Source organism: Ctenopharyngodon idella, chromosome 20 (assembly GCF_019924925.1).
Source record: "Ctenopharyngodon idella isolate HZGC_01 chromosome 20, HZGC01, whole genome shotgun sequence".
In the NCBI taxonomy this organism is placed as follows: Eukaryota; Metazoa; Chordata; class Actinopteri; order Cypriniformes; family Xenocyprididae; genus Ctenopharyngodon; species Ctenopharyngodon idella.
In genome coordinates, this window is record NC_067239.1 from 5,161,473 (window position 1) to 5,184,396 (window position 22,924).

General features: G+C 37.1%; 1 protein-coding gene across 6 annotated transcripts in view; it reads right to left on the reverse strand.

Annotated features, from left to right (window-relative positions):
• Nucleotides 1-22,924, reverse strand: part of dnm3a (dynamin 3a) — a 55,554-nt gene that overhangs the window by 7,327 nt on the left and 25,303 nt on the right. For 3 of the 6 annotated variants that reach the window (XM_051875794.1, XM_051875792.1, XM_051875793.1), the window contains 5 exons: nt 18,710-18,819; nt 12,744-12,855; nt 9,770-9,934; nt 6,798-7,033; nt 5,379-5,534 (listed from right to left, as the gene is read on the reverse strand). In XM_051875794.1, the coding sequence (XP_051731754.1) occupies nt 5,379-5,534; nt 6,798-7,033; nt 9,770-9,934; nt 12,744-12,855; nt 18,710-18,819 (779 nt within the window). Of the gene's footprint in view, nt 1-5,378; nt 5,535-6,797; nt 7,034-9,769; nt 9,935-11,201; nt 12,026-12,743; nt 12,856-18,709; nt 18,820-22,924 lie in introns of those variants that run through there. The other 3 variants (XM_051875795.1, XM_051875796.1, XR_007926897.1) reach the window with 3 other exon arrangements.

Here is a 22,924-nt window from a genome sequence, read left to right on the forward strand (position 1 = left end):
ACACCTGACAAGAGATCAGAGATCATTCCTTCATGCAGAATCTCTCCAGACCCTTCAGATTCCCAGCTCCATGTCGGTGCTTCTTCTCTTCAGTTCACTCCACTCATTTTCTTTAGGGTTCAGGTCAGGGGACTGGGATGGCCATGGCAGAAGCTTCATTTTGTGCTCAGTGACACATTTTTGTGTTGGTTTTGATGTTTGTTTTGGATCATTGTCCTGATGGAAGATCCAATCACGGCCCATTATATGACTTCTAGCAGGGACAGTCGGGTTTTGATTTTTTATCTGTTGGTATTTGATAGAATCCATGATACCATGTTTCTGAACAAAATGTCCAGGACCTCCAGCAGAAAAATAGGCCCACAACATTAAAGATCCAGCAGTATATTTAACCGTGGGCATGGGGTACTTTTTATCCATGTGTGCACCTAACCCATCTGGTGGGTTTGCTGCCAAAAAGCTCTTTTTTTAGTTTCATCTGACCATAGAAGCCAGGTCCCGTTTGAAGTTCCAGTCTTATCTGACAACTGAATATGCTGGAGATTGTTTCTGGATGAGAGCAGAGGATTTTTCTTGAAACCCTCCCGAACAACTTGTGGGGATGTAGGTGCTGTTTGATAATTTTTTTTAGGCTTTCTGAGAATCAAGACTCAACTAATCTCTGCAATTCTCCAGCTGTGATCCTTGGAGAATCTTTTGCCACTCAAACTTTCCTCCTCACTGCGCATTAGGACGATTTAGACACACGTCCTCTTCCAGGCAGGTTTGTAACATCTTTAGTTGAACTTCTTAATTATTGCCCTGATAGTGGAAATGGGGATTTTCAATGCTTCAGCTATTTTCTTACAGCCACTTTCTATTTTGTGAAGCTCAACAATCTTTTGCTGCACATCAGAACTATATTCTTTGGTTTTATTCATTGTGTTGAATGATTAAGGGAATTTGGCCTTTGTGTTTCCTCATGTTTATACTCCTGTGGAACAGGAAGTCATGGCTGGACAATTTCATATTCATGATCACCCTGGTGTGCCAAAAAAAATTTAAATATGAATGGGAATATACTTCAGAGATATTTTACTCATAAAAAATTATAGGGGTGCCAATAATTGTGGCCAACGTGTTTTGGAGAAAAACATTTATTTCATAATGTGATTTTTCCCGCCACTTTCAATTCTTTTCCTTCAATGAAAGGTTAGATTTTTGTTAATTTTATGAATTAAAGATCAAAAGGATAAACAATGCAGATTTATTTTTACAGTCATCTTTGATCATATTTACCAAGGGTGCCAATAATTCTGACCACCACTGTATATATATATATATATATATATATACAGTCAAACCAAAAATTATTCATAAGTTTTTGATATTTTTGATATATTTTTCCTATTGGATGCAGGACATTATAGTTCATTTATGTAAGTGAGGATAGCAAAATAAAGTAAACTGTGACATATTATACCCAAAAATTCTTCATACAGTGGACTACCGGTAAAATTGATACAAATTTGGAACCGAAAATTATTCAGACACTTTGACCTGACCATGTTTTGCTTAAGTGTTATCTGACATAATTAAGATGATTTTTTTCTGACACAGTTTAACTCTGAGATCTTGTCATATTTTATTACCGTTTTTTTTAAACTATAGTGAATAAACTGTAATAATGAATGAAATGTTCAAGGTGTCTGAATAAATTTTGGTTTGATTGTATATATATAATGCATAAATAAAGTTTAATACAATTGAAATCATCCAGACACCATGATTTTTTGTGCAGTAAATCATTATAAATGCAGGATGGCATGATGTTTAATTAAACACTAACATGAAGTATAATTATTTTTTTAGTATTTTTTAGTTTAAATACTATATCTTTCTTGGGTGGTGAATATATGACCTTAACATTTTTTGACAGTTTTTGTATTTACAAAGTACCTACATACTTTCACTAAGGTGTTCCTTCAAATGTAAATATGTTTGCCTGTGTGATTGAGCGATGACATCTGTTGAAGTTAAAGTTCTTTTTTCCTTCACACTCAAGCCCACATGTTCATGTTGTGTGGAGACAGCAGTTTCTGTGATCTAGTGCTGTAGTTTTGGGACCGGTGAGCACGTGGTCTCATCTATCATCCATATGAAGGTAGGTATGCATATATATCACAAAGAGTTCAGGTCTCTGAGTGCACCGCTTTGAGACTAATCCTAAAGACGGATCCAAGAACAAGCCTCGCTCTTGGGACACAGAGAGTCCTATTAGTTGTGTTCAGTACGAGCATAAATCCCAACATTTGGGAAGGATAGCAGAACTAGCGGATCTTAAATAGTTATTTAACAGTCACATGCTGCCATCAAGTCATGCCAGAATGATCGTTTTTATGAGACAAATGAATATGAACGTCACCACAATGCCATAATTACCAGTGGGAAACACTGTAGTCGGTTGCAACAAAACCCTTAGGTTCAGAAAACCTATAGCGATACTACCCTATAATTATTACTAAACTGCTTTCTTAACTTAAGGAGTTTGTTGTAAATGAACACTTTCTGACTTGGATTTGGGGGTGTGTGAATAAAAAATCATGGTGGAAGCAATTTTATATTGATCATAAATTAGAATTGTAAATGCTGAATGCAATAAGTGCAGTTTTAATGAACAGAAATAACAACAAAATCATTTTTGTTGTATAAAATGCATAAAGCACCAGTTAAGCCCAAAGTATACATCGTTTTTTTATGTGTACGGTAATTAGTTTGTCCAGAAGGTTTCACTGTTTCACCTTTACACAAATATTTCCTAATATATGAATGATCAGTATATTAATTTATTTAACGGTATATTAGAAAATATACAGATTAATATATTGTGTAAATATATTACAATATATATTGAATAATAAATAAGGAATTGACAATATATTGAAAAATATTTGACAATATATTTATATATCATATATCATAATGTATGTAATCTCATATTCAGTAATACACTTCATAACATATAGATGTACATGTGATAAGATATGGTACTGCATCAGTATAAATATATTGGATATATATTTACTCATGCAGTATATACACACATATATATAGAAATATATAATGTAATATATTTCTGATATTTCATAATTATTTACAATATATATGTTCCATATTTTCATATCTAGCTAGTTAAAAATAGCACAAGCAGGTACTAAAGTATTTAGCAAAGAGACTATCACAGTCAGAAGCAAAGCATGCTGGGAACTAAAAATCTGTTGTAACTCATTCCGTGAATGTGTGTATACTATATATGTGTGCACAATACATTCACATTTATATGGCAACATGTATGTTCAATATATGTACACAATAAAGAAATATTACATGCAATGCTATTTTTGTCTTCATTTCTAAATATTTTTATATGTATCAATATATAGCCATATATGGTCAATGCATATATTGCAGTATATTGAAAAATATAAGCACTAGTTTCCCATATATGGAAATGTATTATGTAATAGATCGCATTATACTGTATCTTACAGTATATTCCCATATATTTTTGTTACATAAGGCCACATTCGAAAAAGAAGCTAATGAGATGGAACAACAAACTACTGTAGACGGTAACAACAATAGATGAGCGTTTGAGTTCATGGGTACCCGCAACTTTAGTTTAAACGAGTACAAAGATATTTTTATCGCTCATAACTACTAGTGCAGACAATGAACAAGGATTAAACTTGTCATTTAGGTAGACAGGAATGCTAATGGACACCTTTCTCCCTGTATCAAGGTGTAGTCGCATTTACCGTTGCTTGGCCAAATCCCGTCATTCCCATAGGGATCTGCGTGATCAGGAGTTGGGCGCAATGGCATCAATTGGGTATGGCAGGGTGTGGCAGCTGCCTGGTCAGGTCAACGCAAAGTAATATATTTTTATTGCAGGATTAACAGAGTTATATTACTATGTGTAACATATAATTTGTAATTTTTTAATAAAAGAGAAAAGCAAGTCAATTAAAGCGATTGGGTTATTATATCCGTGTCATGTGAGTTCACTGGCGCTGCAAATGTGTCTGTTTACAATGTGATTTTGCAGCGCTCAGTATTAGCCAATCATAAGCATTTCTGTTGAAAACAATGACCAATCAGAGTGAGAATCAACTCAGTATCTTTCAAAACGCTGAATGAGTTTGTTTAGCGAAAGGTTACTAATTTCTACACGTGCACAAATCCTCTTATTATAATCAAGAAAGCAGATACACAATGTAAGTAAAAGATTCATTGTGAAGTTTATTCAGATTTATTGTTTAAAACGGAAGTTTTCTCACTCATTGTTTGCGCTGAACTGACTGACAGCTTCAGTGATTATAAAGGAAGCGCTCTTTACTCGCTTTTAATGTAATTTCATTCGCAGTTTAAAGAAAAGGTTTTGTTTGCTTTTCCTACATACTTCAGTACAAAAGTGACAAAAAAAGATTTTTAAATTTTATAATAGTGATTTGATAATGTCTAAAAATAAATTTGCCAATAAGTGCCCCTCTGATGCCATCCACTGGTTATATTGTTAATTTTTTAATTTTAAATTAAAAGTTTTTGTTTTTCAGAAGTGTTAGTTTTCTTACATCGCAAAACTTACGATCAGAGCTATATGTGATTAATCTTTGGACGCACCACACACACATTATATTTTAAGGGGGACTGTTACATCGAGGGAGTAAGACTGGATGATGTCATCAGAGTCTGTCATACCTCGGCTTTTGGTGAATTGATGCCACTTGTTGGGCGTAAGGGCAAAAAAGTTCCCCATGCAGATTTCACTCGTAATTAAGTTGATCACACAAATTTGAACAGAAAGCTGGTTGGTTTAAAGTGACTTCTGTGTGAGCAGTGCTTCATACATCTCTTTGCTATTGACAATGGACCCTTTTTTTGTTTGTTTGTTTTTTGCTGAAATTAATGTGACCACACCTTTATAGACCTCCTTGGTTATGAAAGTACAACATATATTCACAGAAGATGGAACCTGGGAAAGAGGAAACCACAAGTTCACCAAAGCTTTCAAGCTTGGAAAACTGTTGAAATACTGTTTAAAATGCTGTGAAGTTACAGGTCACTGAGTTCATTTCAAATATTCTGCCTATTTCAGTGCTGACGCACCTGATTCCACCCTAGTCACTGGGTACTTTATTAATCAAAGGTTTATTCAGCTGTGTTGTTGATGGAGAGAACACACATGAAATCCCCTTTCATGCAGTAGATAAACATTAGTTGATGAATCATGTTGTGGTATTCTGTCATGGCAGAAATTGAATTTGTCGAAATGTACCAAGACTTGTTCTGAAGCAGCTATGTGACTCCTGGTCCAGATCTGATTGGTGAATGTTTACCTGGGAACACCAGGAGGGACTCGTTTGGGGCGGCTGCTAGAGTTGGTGGTGTCTGTGCTGTTGGAGAGAGGTGGGTCTGGAGCTTCCAAGCGAATTGGTAGAGAAGGAGCAGCCGGAGCAGGGTGCTTCTTAGGGACACTATAACCTGGAGGAGACCTTAAAGAAAGAGAGAGAGAGAGAGAGAGAGACGAATGAAGGACTAACAGTTTGTGTGGGGTATAACCTTTCCATTACTTTTGCAATCATTTGTGTTTACTGGATAAGGATTTTAAAGAATCATTTTTATTCAGACAGATTTGCTAATTAATGTTTCAGACTGATTTGTGAACTGGTTCAACAATTAACTGAAAAGAACCAACTTAAAAGAGCGCATATCAGACAACACTGTGGTTTTTACTCTACAGCATCCAACTCTATAAAAATTAACTTTCCATGACTTTTAATTTGTTATTAATCCCAATTAGTTTTGTTTGGCCTGGAAAACGGAATTCCATGATATTTCCTATAATCCTGGTGATTCACTCTGTGTTAGTGCCAACGGTCCACCATTAATTATGTGCTGGTTTAAAGGTCCACTAAAGTGCCTTGGAACGCGCAGCATTATTCATATATTCATATGTTGAAGTAATTTCCACTGAAATGGAAACATTTCGGAAACATATGGCGGGACATATAGAACAGCCCCTCCCCTTTTTTAAAATAGCCAATAGCGTTTCATATATCTGCTGAGCTCGGTAAAACCGCAGTTTCCTTCTAATCTCTAACCGTTTCTCCTCCTAATCTCCTCCATATCGCTTTAAAATATAGCATTCTGTGCATAATTCAAATGGGTCTGATACGTTTTCTGGTCTATGCTGACTAGCGCATATGTGTCTCTGGACCGTAGCAGACTGTGTGCGCTCCGGCGGTTCGCGTGACACTAACGTGAAACCAGACTTCATTCACCCCATTGTAAAGCATATATACACTGTCTGAATTGTTCCCTATCCCCTATATAGTGCACTATGTGCCATTCACCATGTAGAATAGTACATGTGTGAACAAGTGACGGATTTCAGCAACAGCTTCAGCATCTGTTTATAATGTAGGGGGCGGGACGCTTTAGATTCTGGAGAGCATTTGATTGGACAGAAAATTTAATGAGAAGCTGAAGTGCAAAGTGATGTCATCAAAATCATTTATCCATATTGGCGGAAGTGAGAGATTAAGTTTTGAATGCTTATATCTTCTAAAGGCAAATTTTATTGTTGTTTTGGAGCACACTAGCTTATAGATAACAGTAAGGCTAACATATTCATACTAAAAGCCAAAAAACATCCATTTTGGTTTCTAGAGGTCAGATAAAAAAACAGCATCGCTGGATGATGAGGTGGAATTATGATGGAGACACTTTGAACAGGAAGTGGAGTGGTGAGGTACCTTCGGTGAAGCGAGCCACTGTGCAGCCAGGAGTTATCCACAGGGGGTGGCAATGGGGTGGAGATGGTAGAGGTAGAGATGTCAGTGATGATGTTTAGAGCCTCCTTCAAGGCGGCATGGGTACGCAGCACCTCCTCTCTGTGCAGGGCTTGTTCAGGAGACTCATCCATCAGAGAGTACTGATCTCCTGAAGAATACAATTGAGCCAGCAACTCAGAGTGGATAAACTCCTCTACCTAGAAAAAACATAGAAATATACAAAAAGAAAAGTTAAACAGGACTTTATCCAAAAAAATTATAAAAAAATACACTGAGATGATGACATTTTCATATCCGTAGCCTAGAAAAGGCTGTTTTATTCTGCATTAGGATGGTTTTGAGATCACATGGCTAGCTGAACAGCCAACTACTCACACATCATACAGGCCCATTTACACCAAGAGCGATAATTATAACGAAAATTATATTGGCATCCACACCAAGGGATGATAACGTTGTGTTTATTATATGCAAAGTCCCTTTAAGAGACATCATTTCACTCGGCGGCCATCTTTGAAATGCCTCTCAGGCATGCAAGTGCATCTCTTTGAATAGGGAAACATCAAATTCTCCAAAACTGTTCTTCAAGTTTTCGATTAAATTTCATATTTGAAATCACCAATGAAATCTGACAACAACTGTCTCATAAATTTTCGAATCTTGACAAAAAACTGCATTTTTCAGGCTGGATCAAGCTAAAGCCCGGAACACACCAAGCCAACGTTTTTCTCATTGTGTTCCGCACCGTCGGCTAAAGTTGGTCCTCGTCGGCTTTTTTTTGGCCGATTCGACATGTTGAATCGGCGTCAGAGCTCGTCGGTCAGTCGGGCCATCTGATCATTCTGATTGGCTGTTCAGCTACTGCCACCTGCTGGTACGGAAAGGCATTTCTTCTTATGCAGGTGCAGAATGGACGTGCTACTTGGCCGTTGGGTGTCGAGCGTCGGTTTGGTGTGTCAGGGCAACTTTGGACCCAGACGCTGCCAATGTGAGCCAACCCCGCAGTCTGCTTTCGTCGTCACTAGTTCGTCGGTGTCGGCTTTTGTGTCTCAGGCTTAATGCGCATGCACAGTCCTAAGTGTGCATCGCTATAGGGAGAGCACGTCTGACTGTTTCTATAGGAACCAGAGCTTCTAACGGCCACTGCAGTGATGCAATGACTTTACCGACTGGCGATTGGCTCTTATTTAGAAGGCGGGACTTATTCTGCCATATTGCGTATTGAACTTTCTTTCATTCATTATAATATAAGTGCACCGTCTTTCTATATACACACGTGCAAACTCACAAGAGGTGAAAAAGGTGACAAACAAAATTGCTGTAAGGGAGGAAATTTTTGTGATTTTAATATGTAAACGAAGGATTCTGGTGCACTCTGACAAAAAAATAAATGGAAAAGACAACATTTGCTTCAAGTAAAAAAAAAAAAAAATAATAATAATAATTTATTGACACTAGGGCTGGGCATTGACACAAATTTCACAATTGGATTCGATTTCGATTCAGAAGCTTGCGATTTGATTTCGATTTGATTACTTTCCATTCAATATTGATTAACTAATGCTGTAAACAATACAGGGAACCACAGTTGGTACATCATTATATTATTAAAGGTTAAAATTATTTGATTTGTAAGCTACTTGCATATAAATTACACATAAGGAAGTTTTTATAATAACGTTATAATACATTTTTAATGACAGTTATGTTTTTACTCGTTTTTAGGCTATATAAACATTTAAATGGTGGCTGTCATGAAACGGATTTATTCAAACATACATTCAAAATTGAAGCACAGGTTAAGTACAAATACAATGAATATGCAATAGCCTATAGTGCACATATTTAGCAAAATACTCCTCTCTAAGTTCATTTTTGTAGCTGACTAATGAATTTTTGGACACTGAATGGCTTTTCTGAGGTAAATGTGACATTTCTACAATCTGTTTTATTGACGTCTTTCCGCGGTTGAAACACTGATTGATCGATTACATGAGATTAAAAAAACTTTTTGGATCTACACGATTCACAAAAATGACATTCTGATTCAAAACGACGAATTTCGCCAAAAAGCGAAAAGTTTGCAGGTATGTATATATAAAGTCTTTGTTATAAACGCGCACTGCATTTATGATGCCTGTGGCTTTAAATGTTCAAGCTTTTGAAAGCTAAAGACCAAAAAATGTTTTTATCATTCATCAGCTGAAAAAAAAAATCGTTCTGAAAGTGATACCAACGATATTGTTTCTTATTGTTATATTTGTGACGTGGAGTTTGCTATTCTCATAGAATTAGAACAATTTCTAAAACTTATAAAATAGATATTGTTTTAGTTATCGTACTTGGTGTGAACAGGCTTAAAGTCAATATAAAGTCCAAAACCACAGTGAAACAAATATTCTGGAATTGTTTTTTGAAACACTGGACTAAAAAGATGGTAAAGTTATTTACACTGAAAACTGCCCACACATGGAATCAAAAGTTCAAAACATATTTCTAAATATCACAATATAAAAAAATGTAATTACATTTTGAATACTATTGCTGTAACAATTCAAGTGCAAAATAGTTGTGTAAAATACCTAACTATAAACTTTAAAAATATACCGTTCTATTTTCAGACATTTAAAAACTTTTTACTGTTTATAGTATTTTAGAAGTAGAATATTTTTATAGTATTTAAAAAAAAATAAAAAATAAAAATAGACGTGCTAAACATTACATAAACTGTAAAACAAGTTTCCCTGTGGGAAGACCTAATGTTACCAGTATATGGTTTTTATAAAATATACATTTACGAATAAATACATGTCTCTTCATCTTACATAAAAAGTACTTGGGTAGATATTTTAAAACAACTGTATTCAATCTGATTTCATTGTTTGCCTTCTGTATTGGATGTTATGTCAGTGTTAGATGCAAAGGGCACAAACATTGTTGATGACCAGGTGCATGATAGTCTTGGGCATCAGGTCTCGAATGCTTTTGTAGACGATGCTCATGTATGAATCCACCAGGTTGCGGATGGTCTCGACCTGACGCTCTAGCTGGGGGTCCATGGAGAAGCTCTCCGCATGGCCTGGACCCTCTCCATCCACCTGACAAATCAGAAAAAAGACACTTGAAGATGTGGGCAAATCTGGATGGGAAAGGTACTATCAGCATAGGGGGATGAGAAAGATGTTTCAGAGGACAATGAGTGTGCATATATGAAGAGAACTAGGCAGGGAAAAAGAGATGTTGGGGGATAAAAAGACGAGAAGCAAGGAAATAACGAGTTTTGCTTCAGTGACTCTCGGAGGGGGTGTGGTTGACTTCTGTCAAAGCAAATTATGGGGAACCCTGACAGAACTGTGACATCACTCAACATGTAGCTCCAAAGCATACATAAAGACAGAAAGAGGGGGATGGAGGGGAGCGTGAAGGAAAAAAAAAGCAAGGGAGCTGATTAGAAACAGAGCTCAGAGCCCCCTCCCTCGCTGATCCTCCATGGTGTGACACAAGAGCTGAGGAATGCAGCAGAGCTCCTGACCCCAGAGCACAGCCACCATGAAGCCTGCAGCCGTAGAGTCAAACACACACACACACACGCTACAGGAGTGAGAGCTATCCGAACTACAGCCCACTAAATTATTAGAAGGCCTCGATGGAATCTACTTTTTATGTGCTGACTTTAAGGCAAAATCTGTAGAATTCTGAGCAATAAAATGTGAAATGTGTTAAACATTTATGAACGCCAGGCGCTCCAGTTCTGCAGAAATATACGGATGTTTCTGCAATGCTCTATGTGCATAGATGCCGTGTGGACCTGGTTATTATGTGGATGTATATCTCTGCACATTTCTTGAAAAACTGCAGCTTGTAAAGAACGGGTAAGGAAGACATTAAAAATAAAGGTTCTTCAATGGTTATTTAAAATGCTTAAAAGCATAGTTCACCCAAAAATGGAAATTCTGTCACCATGTACTCACCCTTATGTTGTTTCAAACCCATACTTTCAGGTTCATCTTCGAAACACAAATGAAGATATTTGTAATTTGATATTTGATGCTTCAAAAAGTTCATAAAGACATTGTAAAAGTGATCCATATGAAACGAGTGGTTTAATCCAAGTCTTCTGAAGAGACAAAGTCACTTTATATGATGAACAGATATAATTTAGGCTTTTATTCACATATAAACATTGATCAACGTCCATACATAGAGCACATCAAATATGGTAAATGAAAGCTCAAACGTGCTTGCTTGACGTACAAGAATCATTGATGTACAGCTGAGCTTCTGTTTACCATATTTGATGTGTCCTATGTCTTCAGAAGACTTGGATTAAACCACTCAATTCATATGGATTTCCTATACAATGTCTTCATAAACTTTTTGAAGTTTTGGTGAAACTGATCTTCAGGAAGGAGAGAAATCTCTGAAGTTTCATTAAAAATATCTTCATTTATGTTTTGAAGAGGAAAGAAAGTCCTATTGGTTTGGAACGACATGAGGGTGAGTAATTAATGACAGAATTTTCATTTCTGGGTGAACTGTGCCTTTAAGGTTCAATAAAGCATTTCTGAGTTAGTCATTTGACTCTTTGGAGATTGCCAAATGCTGATGCTATTATATAGGTTCTTGAGATTAGCATATTGGTTTCTGGATTCAATAGTTGATATTCTGTCATAATTTACTGTAGATCCTTATGTCATTATAAACGCCTATTGCTTTCGGTATTCTATGGAACACAAAAAGAGAAGTTTGAAGGCATAATGTTAACACTACTCTTTTCCATACAATAAAAGTGAATGTGGACAAATGCAAAAAGATCAAAAAAGCATCATAAAAGTTCTCTATATGACTATAATCCAAGTCTTTTGAAGCCATATGATAGCTTTTTTGGAGTTTTATATTCATGTCTCTTAACAAATCGCTTGAATATGAAGTTTGAATACTGTATGTATACTGTATGTTCTGTATGCATCTGAAATCACATACTGTCTGAGTAGCTACTACATTTGATGAGGAACAAACTTCGTGACCATCAAAGTTGCGATTAAACAGATGTACCAACATATCATTTCTTACATATAGTGATGTATTCGAGTGAAACAGACTATTGAAAAAGAAAAAAAACATGGTTTTATCCATTGGTTGTTGATTGGATGAAGACAGATCTTGGCTGAATGTGAGCTTGCAGTCGACTGTAAGAGACGGGGTTTAAGCAGAAAAAAACAAACATGAATCACTCACAATAAGATGCATTTAGAAAATCAATATAGTGTGAATTTTCAAGACGACCTTAAAAAGTATTATGAATGTGTGTTGTATGAATGAAATCCTGATGTACTACTCATGTTGTCATTGTCATGTGACTAACAGCAACAGTGTCATTTCACTGCCATAAACAACTCCTCCAGTGGCCTAATGGGACAGTAAATTGTTCGTTGGATGCATAGTTTTTGGCGGAAGTAGTAGGTCATTCAGGTACTTTTCACCTACTGTTTTATGAATACTACTAATTCTGACACACTACTCAGTAGGCATATTCAGACACGGGGTTGGAATTTGACACATAAGTCATATGGACTCCTTCTATGGTGCTTTTTGGTCTGGTCTGCTTTCATTGTATGGAAAAGAGCAGCATGAACTTTCTTAAGAACTTCTCATTTTGTGTTCCAAGAAAGAAAAAGTCATGGAGTGACAAAAAATGTGACTTTTTTTTTTTTAAATATTGCTTTAAAGCACTAACACATGGTGTTGGTTTTGTAAAGAACTAAGGAATAAAAAGTTGAGAGTGAAGCTTTCACATGGCATCTGGCTATAAAGCCCTTTTTGGTTTAAACTGAAACCTTTATTTTGAAGCATTAGACCACAGGGTTTAGTGTACAGGTACAGAAGCCAATGGGTTCCCGTGCTTACTGTGGTTTTCTCTGGGTAAACCCCAGCTCGCAGCAGAGAGGCCTTCCAGCTGTCCACTTCATCCTGAGTGTCATAGGCCAGCTCCAGATGCCTGTAGTCCTTATACACGTTCCTACAGGGAAAGTAATCTGTCGTTAGCTGGTTCCCATGGCAGCACGTACACTCTCGCACAAACAAGCGCAGCAAAACCCTCTCTCACTCACACATATCATCTGTCCAAAACCACAAACCCCAGACCACCCCTTCTGCCCTGTTTGAAATGAAAATCCATTCAAACTTTCCAATATGATTGTTTTTTTTCCCCCAAGTTTTGTCCTATCTCATCTTTTTTATCTGTCATTCCAATTCCCATCTTTTACTTTTGTCTCGTATCATTCTACCCAGTCTCTCCCTCCCTCTTTTTTTTCCCGCTCGCTCCGAGAAAGGCAGGAATCTGGAGCCCATCTCTCTCCATCTGTTCCACATTCCCCCTAATTATACTGTTGTTCCTCTCCTCCTTTTGTTTCCCTCTTATTTCTCTCTCTTTTTGTGGCTATTGTTTCTCTCTGTTGTGCCTGTGGGGTAAGAGGCTTAAAGTATAACGTACAACGTGTATTTGATTTAGTCTGCGGCTGATAAGAACACAGCTACAAGAACGTGGCCTAAGACCGGGTCAATTCGGACACACATACACTGAAACAAACTACACACCAAAGCAACCACATTCTCACATGCTTCAATCTCATAAAACTCAGCTACAAAACACTGTTTTTGCAAGCACAGATATGACTCAGTGCTACTAATTGCTATAACTGAGAAATAATTTCTTATAACCGCTTAGGCCAAAAGTTTACGTATATAACTGCACATGTCAAGCGATACAAGCATCCAAACATCATTTGCTTTGCAGACCCTCCTAATAAGGTGTAATGTGTGGAATACTGTTTTGCAGTTAAACGATTCATAATTCATTGGTAATTCATGATATTTACGACAGGATAACTGCGGCGCTTGTGAATGTACTGAACTTTATTTGCCATTCCAAAACCACAAAGTACGGCTCTGACTTTTAAAAGGATTTAGACTTAAAAATTGAGTATGCGCAACATAAACAAAACAATCTGTGTTCATCCAAAAATAATATTTGGCTACGTTTACGAGGCTTATTATGGACTTTTTTTCTCAAACTGAAGCTTAGATCATGTTCCAAAGTCTTAGATGCATGCAGTGTTATTTCAGTATTATTTCTATACTATTATAGTATTTTTTTTAAATAAATTGACTTTAGTTTTCATTTTAATTTTAGTTAAGTTTTGGTTATGTGCTTTTTGTCATTTTTGACCATTTTTTTTAGGAATATTGCAGTTTTAATTATAAATGGTTTATCCATACACATCATTATTTTTTTTACAATTCATGTGACTTCATAATCTTTAATGAAAATAACTTTCCCTCCCCCTTGCAGTGACATCTCTTAAACAGACCTTAATCAGGGTAGCGCCATATCAAGTTTTGAATGAAAATGAAGCTGTGAGGGATAGAATACTGTGCGTTCAATGAATTGTACTGTTTAATAACTGATGAAACATTTTTCTGAAAAAAAACAACTTTCAATAGACAAAAAGTCCATAAAACAGTTTTGAAATGAAAAAAATTACGTGATACTAGAGCCTTTATACAGTGTGTGCCATTGTAAAGACTGTAAGCAGTGTTGAGGGTAATGCAATACTTGAGTTAAGTAATCAGATTACTTTTTTCAAGTAATTAGTAAAGTAACAAACTACTTTTTGAGGCATTGTGTGTGAACATGATGGTTATTGTAGTTCTAGACTAAATGTGAAAATATATTTACTCATCTCACTTGCACGAAAACATTCAGTATTCCTCAAAATGAATAAAAACAGTGAAATGTAATCTAAAAATTTTATGCAAACCTGTAATAATTAACTACATTAAATTACACAAGTATACTTTATGTATTTAATCTCACTTTATTAACCAATGTCTATGCTGCGCACCTTCAATGATCCAAATCAACTAGTGATGTTCAGTTCTTAAACGAATCGTTCTTTTGAACCGGTTGAAACCGTTTCATAGGAATTAACCGGTCGAGCCAGTTCTCTAATCGAATTGAATCAAACTTTAGTTCTTGATTAATGACGCCAGACGCACAAGCCGAAGTAGCACTCAAAAAGAACCGAATGAGCCGGTTCAACCAACTGTCGAAGTTTGCCGAGGATTACCGAGGAGTCTGATGAGTGAGTTGACGATACCCTGCACCCTTTTGAACCGGTTCATTGAGCCGAACTGTCCGAAAAGAACCGGTTCACGGAAATGAATCAGACTTTGCATCACTAAAATAAGCAAAAATTTTATATTAGATTTAGAAATAAGAGTGTTTAGCTTCCTCCTCCTGTATCCTATTCTTCTTTAATCCAGAATGGCAGCGAGCACAGCTAAATGGTTTGTTTGAGCTGCGCCCTCTACTGTACAGGTGTAAATATGTTTTTCCTTCAGCCTGAGGCTTATTCATTTCACTTTTTGTTGATATTAAAAAACAAACAAACAAGTCCAGCCCAGGTGAGAAAAAGTAATGCAAAAGTAATGTAACGCATTACTTTTAATGAAAAGTAACTAAGTAACACAATTAGTTACTTTTTTAGGGAGTAACGCAATATTGTAATGCATTACTTTTAAAAGTAACTTTCCCTAAAACTGACTGTAAGTCACAGCCTTGTTTCCATCTGCTCTAAATTCAATATGGTGTCTATAGCAAACAACGATCCAACAATCCAATCAATTCCCAAAGGTTTTTTATCTAATATATATTATTTCTGCTTTATTTGAATTAACGAAAATGATTTTTAATAGTTTAGTTTTTGTTTTAGTTAACCATCACAACACTGGATACATGTTAAACATGTTATGTTTGCATGCATCAGTTTTTATAAACAAAACAAAAATCGCATTTACTGTAATGCACTTACAATGGAAGTCTATGAGGAGGGGTTTCCTTTTTTTTAAATGCTGTAAAAACTACTTTTGTTTGTTTTTACAAACTGATGAGCGGGTTGTAATTATTGTCTGCGGTAATCGTTTCAGATGTCTTAGCTTATGTTAAACCCAAAGCATTCCTTTAATCACAGTCCTGAGTGAGTCCAGAACCGCACATAACTACTCGCCATCACATATGAACCCGGATGTAATGCACACAGATGCAAAAAAAGTGGAAGAAAGTAGGCAAAAAAGCTCTTTGCTTTTTTCATGAGCACTTCTCATGTGTTTTCTTTCCCCGTCCCATGCCAGACCGGTGTCACCGCTGTGACAAAAACGACATCTACCGTCTGACATCACCGGTCGCTCTGACACTATAGGGAGTTGGTGGGTGTGAAGGGCATAGTATGAATCATTAGCTCATGAGTGTGTGTGTTTAAAAGAGCAAGAGAGAAGAAAAGGGGATTTTTCGGAGTGCTGGGTGGTATGTTTCTGCTGGTGAGCGGGAATGAGTGTGGAGTTTATGAGAGCTTGAATATCTTTATACAGAGTGCTTGAAGTGATGGATGCGTGTGTGTGAGAGAGAGAGAGTGTGTGTGTGAGAGAGCATCTGATTGATTGTGGTGCAGCCTTGGGTGTGTTTACAATAGTCTGCCATGCCTCTCTCAGTGTCAAAGATGTGTGTGTGTGTGTGTGTGTGTGTGTGTGTGTGTGTGCACGCTCACCGCAGCATACCAACATCTCTCCAATTAAGCAGCTAATCAATCCCAGACACACCCGCACTCAAAATGAAAGAGGCTGTGCTTGTAGAGACAGAATGTCAGAGACTGAGAGAAAAAGAGGATAGGGAGGGACATTGAAGTAGAGACTGGCCAGGAATGTGTCAAAGTGTGTCCTACTGCGCCCCCTGTTCCCGTTGTGCTCTTTGTGAAGTATTACTGTGAAGTTAGAGTGTGTTTATGTTAGAAAATATAAAGGTGTGCATGTGAAATGGAGTTATATGTCCCTGTACAAGGGCATGTGGATGTGTGTGTAAGTGTGTGTGCCGTGACCACCAGATGTGAATCCACTGCACTCTCCTTGAGACAATTTTCATTTCAAAGCAAAATCAACAGTCTTGGATCGGTTAGTGTGACATGCTCACTGACGGCCTTTGAAGTGAATCTTAGGCTTCTGACATTTAACTATTATTATACAGTTGTATGGAGCAGGATTTTGGACCAATGAGATTTCATCATAGGCGGGGCTACCCAAGTACGACGCCACAGAAATAGAAACCAAGTGACTTACAAAATGTCCTGTCACTCTTCACAGCTGAATAGCACAGCAACTCTTAATACCTCTTCTCATATTTATCACTTCTGGTAATGACACGGGGTAACAGACAAGAAAGTCTGAGAAAGCCTCCATTAGACAGCAGCCAGGAGCTCAGAGTACAAATTGCATCAGACACTGAGGAAAAAAAGCCTGGTTGTGGCACGGAGGAACATATTAAAAGAGGAGAAGAGAGCTCTAAATAACTGATTAATATTCCAGACATTGTAGAATGGAATGTGTGTGTGTGCGTGTGTGTGTGTTTGTGTGTGTACAAGAGAGAGAGAGAGAGAGACAAAAAGAGAGAAAATATTAAATACCTCTAATAGAATAACTCTACAATAATAACTAATTTCTACATTTCCTAAAGAAAATGTGAGTGGTGCTTGCCCGTGCAAATTTTGCCACCAGGATGGTGTCCCTCTCTCTTTGTAAATCTACGGGATTTTTTCACCCATTTCATCGTCCACCAGACAATTAATTTTAATTGCTGGGATCTCTAAACACACTCACACTGGTCACACAGAGAGTTGAACTCTCTTTTAGCTGTGTGGGGTTTGTCTATAACAGGCATCCTCAAATATAGCGGAGCGCTTGGTTCCAACCGAACCGCGAGACATAATGACAACGGTAGCACCATTTTGCCGTTTCTAGTTAAATTTAGCAACATGTCAAAACAACAGAGTGGTTCACACCACAAGCGCTCAGGGTAGTTTATGGTAATGATCTTTCGGTGCTATATCCTCTAATATTTTTATCTAGAGCCAAAAACACTTCATTCAAGTTTCTTTCAGTGCGCGTTGCTTCTCTCCCCCCCTAAAGACGTTAAAAGCGCCACATTAAGAGCTGCAGATGACACGGTTATTTTAACAACAGTAGCAGAAACACGGTGAGCAGTAAAATAGATGAATATTTCACTAAAACATAGCCAAAAATGAGAATGCAGCAAATATAGGTCATTTTATCTGTCATGCATGACTCTGAACTTTCAAACCAGGTTTGTGACGAGACGTTTTTTCATCTACATTTAGCATTATAAATCAGCATGTTAAGAGCATTTCATAATAAACGATGTTATAACTGGGACAATTATTTGTAGATGGCAAAGAAATTTCAAACTTAAACTTTAGTTAACTTAATAATGAAGGCATTTTGATTATGTACATTGTTTGTTTGCTTTTTAGTAGATACTGATTGTAAGAAATATATAAAAATGGTCCAGACCAGGAAAACCCTGAACCCCCATTCAGTATCTTTTCTGTCACATGGCCTTCTGCTTCACATATGTAGGCTATGTAAATGTAAAAATAATAATAGCTTTATAAAACATCTGATCTTACCTATTAATATTCATATCTAATTAGGCTCAACTGATGAAATATTTTAATGTTTTATAGAAAAATTCTCAGATGCCACTACTTTGGCTCTGAGGACCCAATATCCTCATCTTGACTATTTTGACTGTTTTTTGTTTTGTTTTGTTCTTTGACTTCTTTTACAAAGCAGTACTGGTGCACAATAAGGAAATATAGAGACCGACCTCTTGGAACTTTAATTTAATACCCCTGGTCTATAATATACATCTATTTCATTTGTACTTTATCTAGTGTGTTTGATCTTTACATCATTTAAAAGAAAAATTATGTTCTCTGAAAAAACATGTAGGTGTTGTAACTGACCTCTGCTCTGTGTTAAAGATGGCAAAGACATGTTTGCTGGACATGAAGCCCTTTTCTATGTCCCGCACTTTCAGGTTGTCTAGAGGAAGCATGTATTTCTTCTCTTTTTCCTAGAAAATGAGACAATGGACATCTTAAGACTTAGTGAGCTGCCTACCTAGACAGCATTTCTGGGAACCTTTTTTAGCATTCAAACATGGCAAAGTTTTGAGAAGCAGATCTTAGTAAGCTTTAGTATAGTGTCAACAAACTGTAGCTTCTCAAAATTAGTGTTAAAGGAATAGGTTACACAATCAAGAAAATTTTGTCATCATTTACTTTTACTCATGTTGGTCAAAACCCAAGTGACTTCTGTGGGACACAAAAGAAGAAATTTTTAAGTTGTACTCGTTGCTCTTTTCCATTCAATTACAATGAATTGGGAATGGAGATTTCCAGCTTCAAAATTGTCACAAATTTCAAGTCATCATTTACTGATAATCTTTCCCATTAGTGAACTGTTAACCACTGAATCAGTGAGTAAAACTCGAGAACTGGATCAGTCCAATTCATGAACAAATCATTCAGGTCACTTCTGTGAACAAGATCAACCAATTAATTAAATGCATCTGTTTCAAAAGAAAAATTTGTTTTGGAATCAGACATTTCTTGTAAACCTATAAACATGTAAGGAAGATCAAGGCTTTCACTGCTCTTAAGTTTTTATCATAGCAAGTTGTATAAACCACTTTTATGCTATTTTGCATCATTTTAAAAGCTCAAAACCTTCTGTCCCTATTCATTGCAACTGCGTTGAAAAGAGTGACCGGGACATTCTTCCTTTTTGTTCCAGAGAAGAAAGAAAATACAGGTTTGGAACAACAGGGTGAACAAATAATGACAGAATATTTATTTCTGGCTGAACAATCCCTTTATCTGAATCTCTAAAATGGTGTGAACTGGGGAAAATGACTACAAGGAAGAAAGCCAAGAGCGTAGAAACAAAGAAAGAATCTACTGCAGATCAATGTGATCAACCTCAGGATGGCTTCAGGCCCAGGACAAATAAATAAATAAATAAATAAAACATGCACATGAGTGATGCCACTAGTTTTCACTCTTTGAGTAAAGGATTGAAAAAGAAAGAAGGAAAAAGAATGAAAGAGGAATTGAGAGATAGAGTGTGAGGGCCCACATGTGGAAGTCATTATTCGGACCAAGGCTCTAAAACACAACATTTCTTCTGAAAAAAAAAAAAGAAAGAAAGAAAAGAAAAAGAGCTCCCCCTCTCCACCTCTCTCCTCCCTCTGTCTGTACAGGAGGGGCTGGGGTCTCAGGAAACGGCTTGGATTACATTGCAAATAACGGAACGGAGATGTGGGAAAGAAAGAGAGGAACAAGGGATGAAAGTGTGAGGGGAAACACTCTAAAAAGAGTAAAAATGAAAAACAGAAGGGGAAGAGAGAAGCCATATGAAGCCACTATCAATGATTAAGTCTGACGGAGGGACTGTGTAGGAATTTTTTGGAAATTCAAATATTTTCTGCAAATCAGCTAGACCATCTAACATCTAAGTGCTTTCTGACTTAAAGGAATAGTTCACCTGAAAAAATCTGTCATCGTCTATTCATGTAATTCCAGTGCCAAAACTTGACAGTAGCTATGTTTCCATCCAAAGTTGCAAATTTAAACATTTGCATAAAACATTTGCGAATAAAGTTTCCATCCAGTGAGCCAAAGAGAACAAAATCTTCACTTCCTGATAAACTGGTGCCCAGTATCACTAAGAAAAACGTTAGGTTGCTGCAGTAGGAGAAACCACTATGGGTCTTTTTCGTAATAAATTACTTGTGCTGCAGAGCACGCAGATGAAACGCAATAAACACAGTCATGTCATCTTGCTTTCAGAGGCAGATGGGAACGCAGTCGTGTTCTGGGACAGTTCTGGGAGGTACAGAACCATTTTGATGACAGTCTTTGGCTAAGGCATTTCATAATAACTAAAACAACATTTCAGATGCTGTGCAGCGAGATCGGTCCACTGGTTAGTCCAGTTATCTTATAAAAAATTTACCTGCCTCAATTGAGCGCATTTGTTTTTTATGCGCATTTTTAGAATTTATGCACATCTTGCCGTTTCCATCCAGAGTTTTTTATGCAATATCCCAAAATGTGCATAAAAATAGGTGGATGGAAACATAACTATTGTTGAAGAATCATTACACGGGTTTTACCATTCAACAACAGTTCATAGTGAGCAGGAGCTGACAAGTACAGATCCCCGCACATGACATGCAAGAAAAAAAAAGTAAATTGTGCACACAAATCACTATTTTGTTCCCTCGATTTGCTAAATTGTGCAAATGATTTACTATATCATTCCCTTGATTTACTAAATCGTGCGCACAATTTACTATTTTGTTCCCCAGAAATCGTGCACTTTTTTACTATTTTGTTCCCCAGATTTGCTAAATCATGCGCATAATGTACTAATTTGTTTCCTCGATTTATAAATCGTAAACACAATTTAGAAAATTGAGGAAACGAATTAGTAAATCGTGCACACGATTTACTATTTTGTTCCCTTGATTTGCTAAATCGTGCGAAAGATTTACTAATTCGTTCCCTTGACTTGCTAAATGATGCGCACGATTTACTATTTTGTACCCCAGATTTGCTATATCGTGCGCACAATGTACTAATTTGTTTCCTTGATTTATAAATCGTGCGCACAATTTAGAAAATTGAGGAAAGAATTAGTAAATTGTGCACACGATTAGCTTACTTTTTTTTTTTCCTGCATGTCATGTGCAGGGCTCTATAGACAGGTACCAAAAAGAACAAAAAAGCACCATAAAAGTTTCATAAAAGTGGTTCTCGTGTGCTACATTTGAAGTGTTCTGAAGCTATTTGTGTAACAGACTGAAATTTAAGTCATACACTACCATTTGGGGTCAGTTAGATTTTTAAACTGATCAAAAGTGACAGTAAAGAAATTTATGATGTTACAAAAGATTTCTGTTTTAAATAAAAGCTATTCTTCAAAAAAAAAAAAAACTGTTTTCAACACTGATTATAGCCAAAAATGTTTCTAGACCAGCAAATCAGCCTATTAGAATGATTTCTGAAGGATCATGTGACACTGAAGACTGGAGTAATGATGCTTTGTCATCACAGGCATAAATTACACGTTAAAACATATTAAATTAGAATTGTAATAACATTTCACAACGTTCCTGGCGCTTGACAGCCCCTGCTCACTACAAACTGTCACTGTTGGACAAGAGTTGTGCAACAATTATTCATAAAACAACAGCATACGGTTTGTAAAAGCATGTGGATGAGCAAACAATAACAGATTTTTTACTTTTTAGAGAACTATTCCTTTAAACTATCTCTCCTTGTCCTCTTTGACTCTCTGCACCCCTCCTTTTCTGCTCCCCTCGAAAACTTTCTCTCTTTTTTCATTCCAGAGGGGCCCACTTCCTGCCTGAGTTTTTAGAGGTTAAAAAAAAAGTTAGAAATGACAGGCTGGCGTTAAGAATACAACATCTGGTACCGCTTTAGTGAGAGAGCAGGAGAGAGAGTGAGTGAGAAAGAGAGAGAGATGAGGCAGGGAAGTCCGGAGGATGGCTGGGAGTACTGAGAGAGGACGGAGGGAGAAAGACAGGAGTGGATAGAAGAGAGTCGGACCAAAAGATTGAAAGAAAGAGAGGAATTGAGAAACAACGGACCACTCCAAAAGTTTATTCCCCAAGGGTCCCATCAACCCTTATATGGCCAGTGGGGTCCCTCCCTCTCCTCTCTCTCTCTCTCTTTCTCTCTCTCCTTCCTTCTCTGACTCCTCATTCCCTCTTTTTTGCTATGCCTTCCATGAACGTCCTGCCAGAGAGCCGGCTGTGGGAGCAAATCTGCCACGTCAAGGCTGGATACTGCAAACCAACGCGGAACGGGGCAAGGGGACGAGATGGAACTGAGAAAGTCGAGAATGGGTAAACGGACGTCTGGAGCTTCTCTCTCCGTCCTCTACAATGGCGTCATCCTGACTGAGAAACAGATAGAAGCAATGGAGACTATTTCTGTCGTGTTTATTTTGCATCTTCTACCGCCTCCTGTGAAGGTCGGGGCCAGCAGGGTTGGACTGAGTGATTGAAGTAGATAAAGAAAAAGAGGTGAAAAGAGAGAGAGAGAAAGAGAAAGTGAGAGAGAGGGCTGGAACTATCTCCTGCTCCGTCA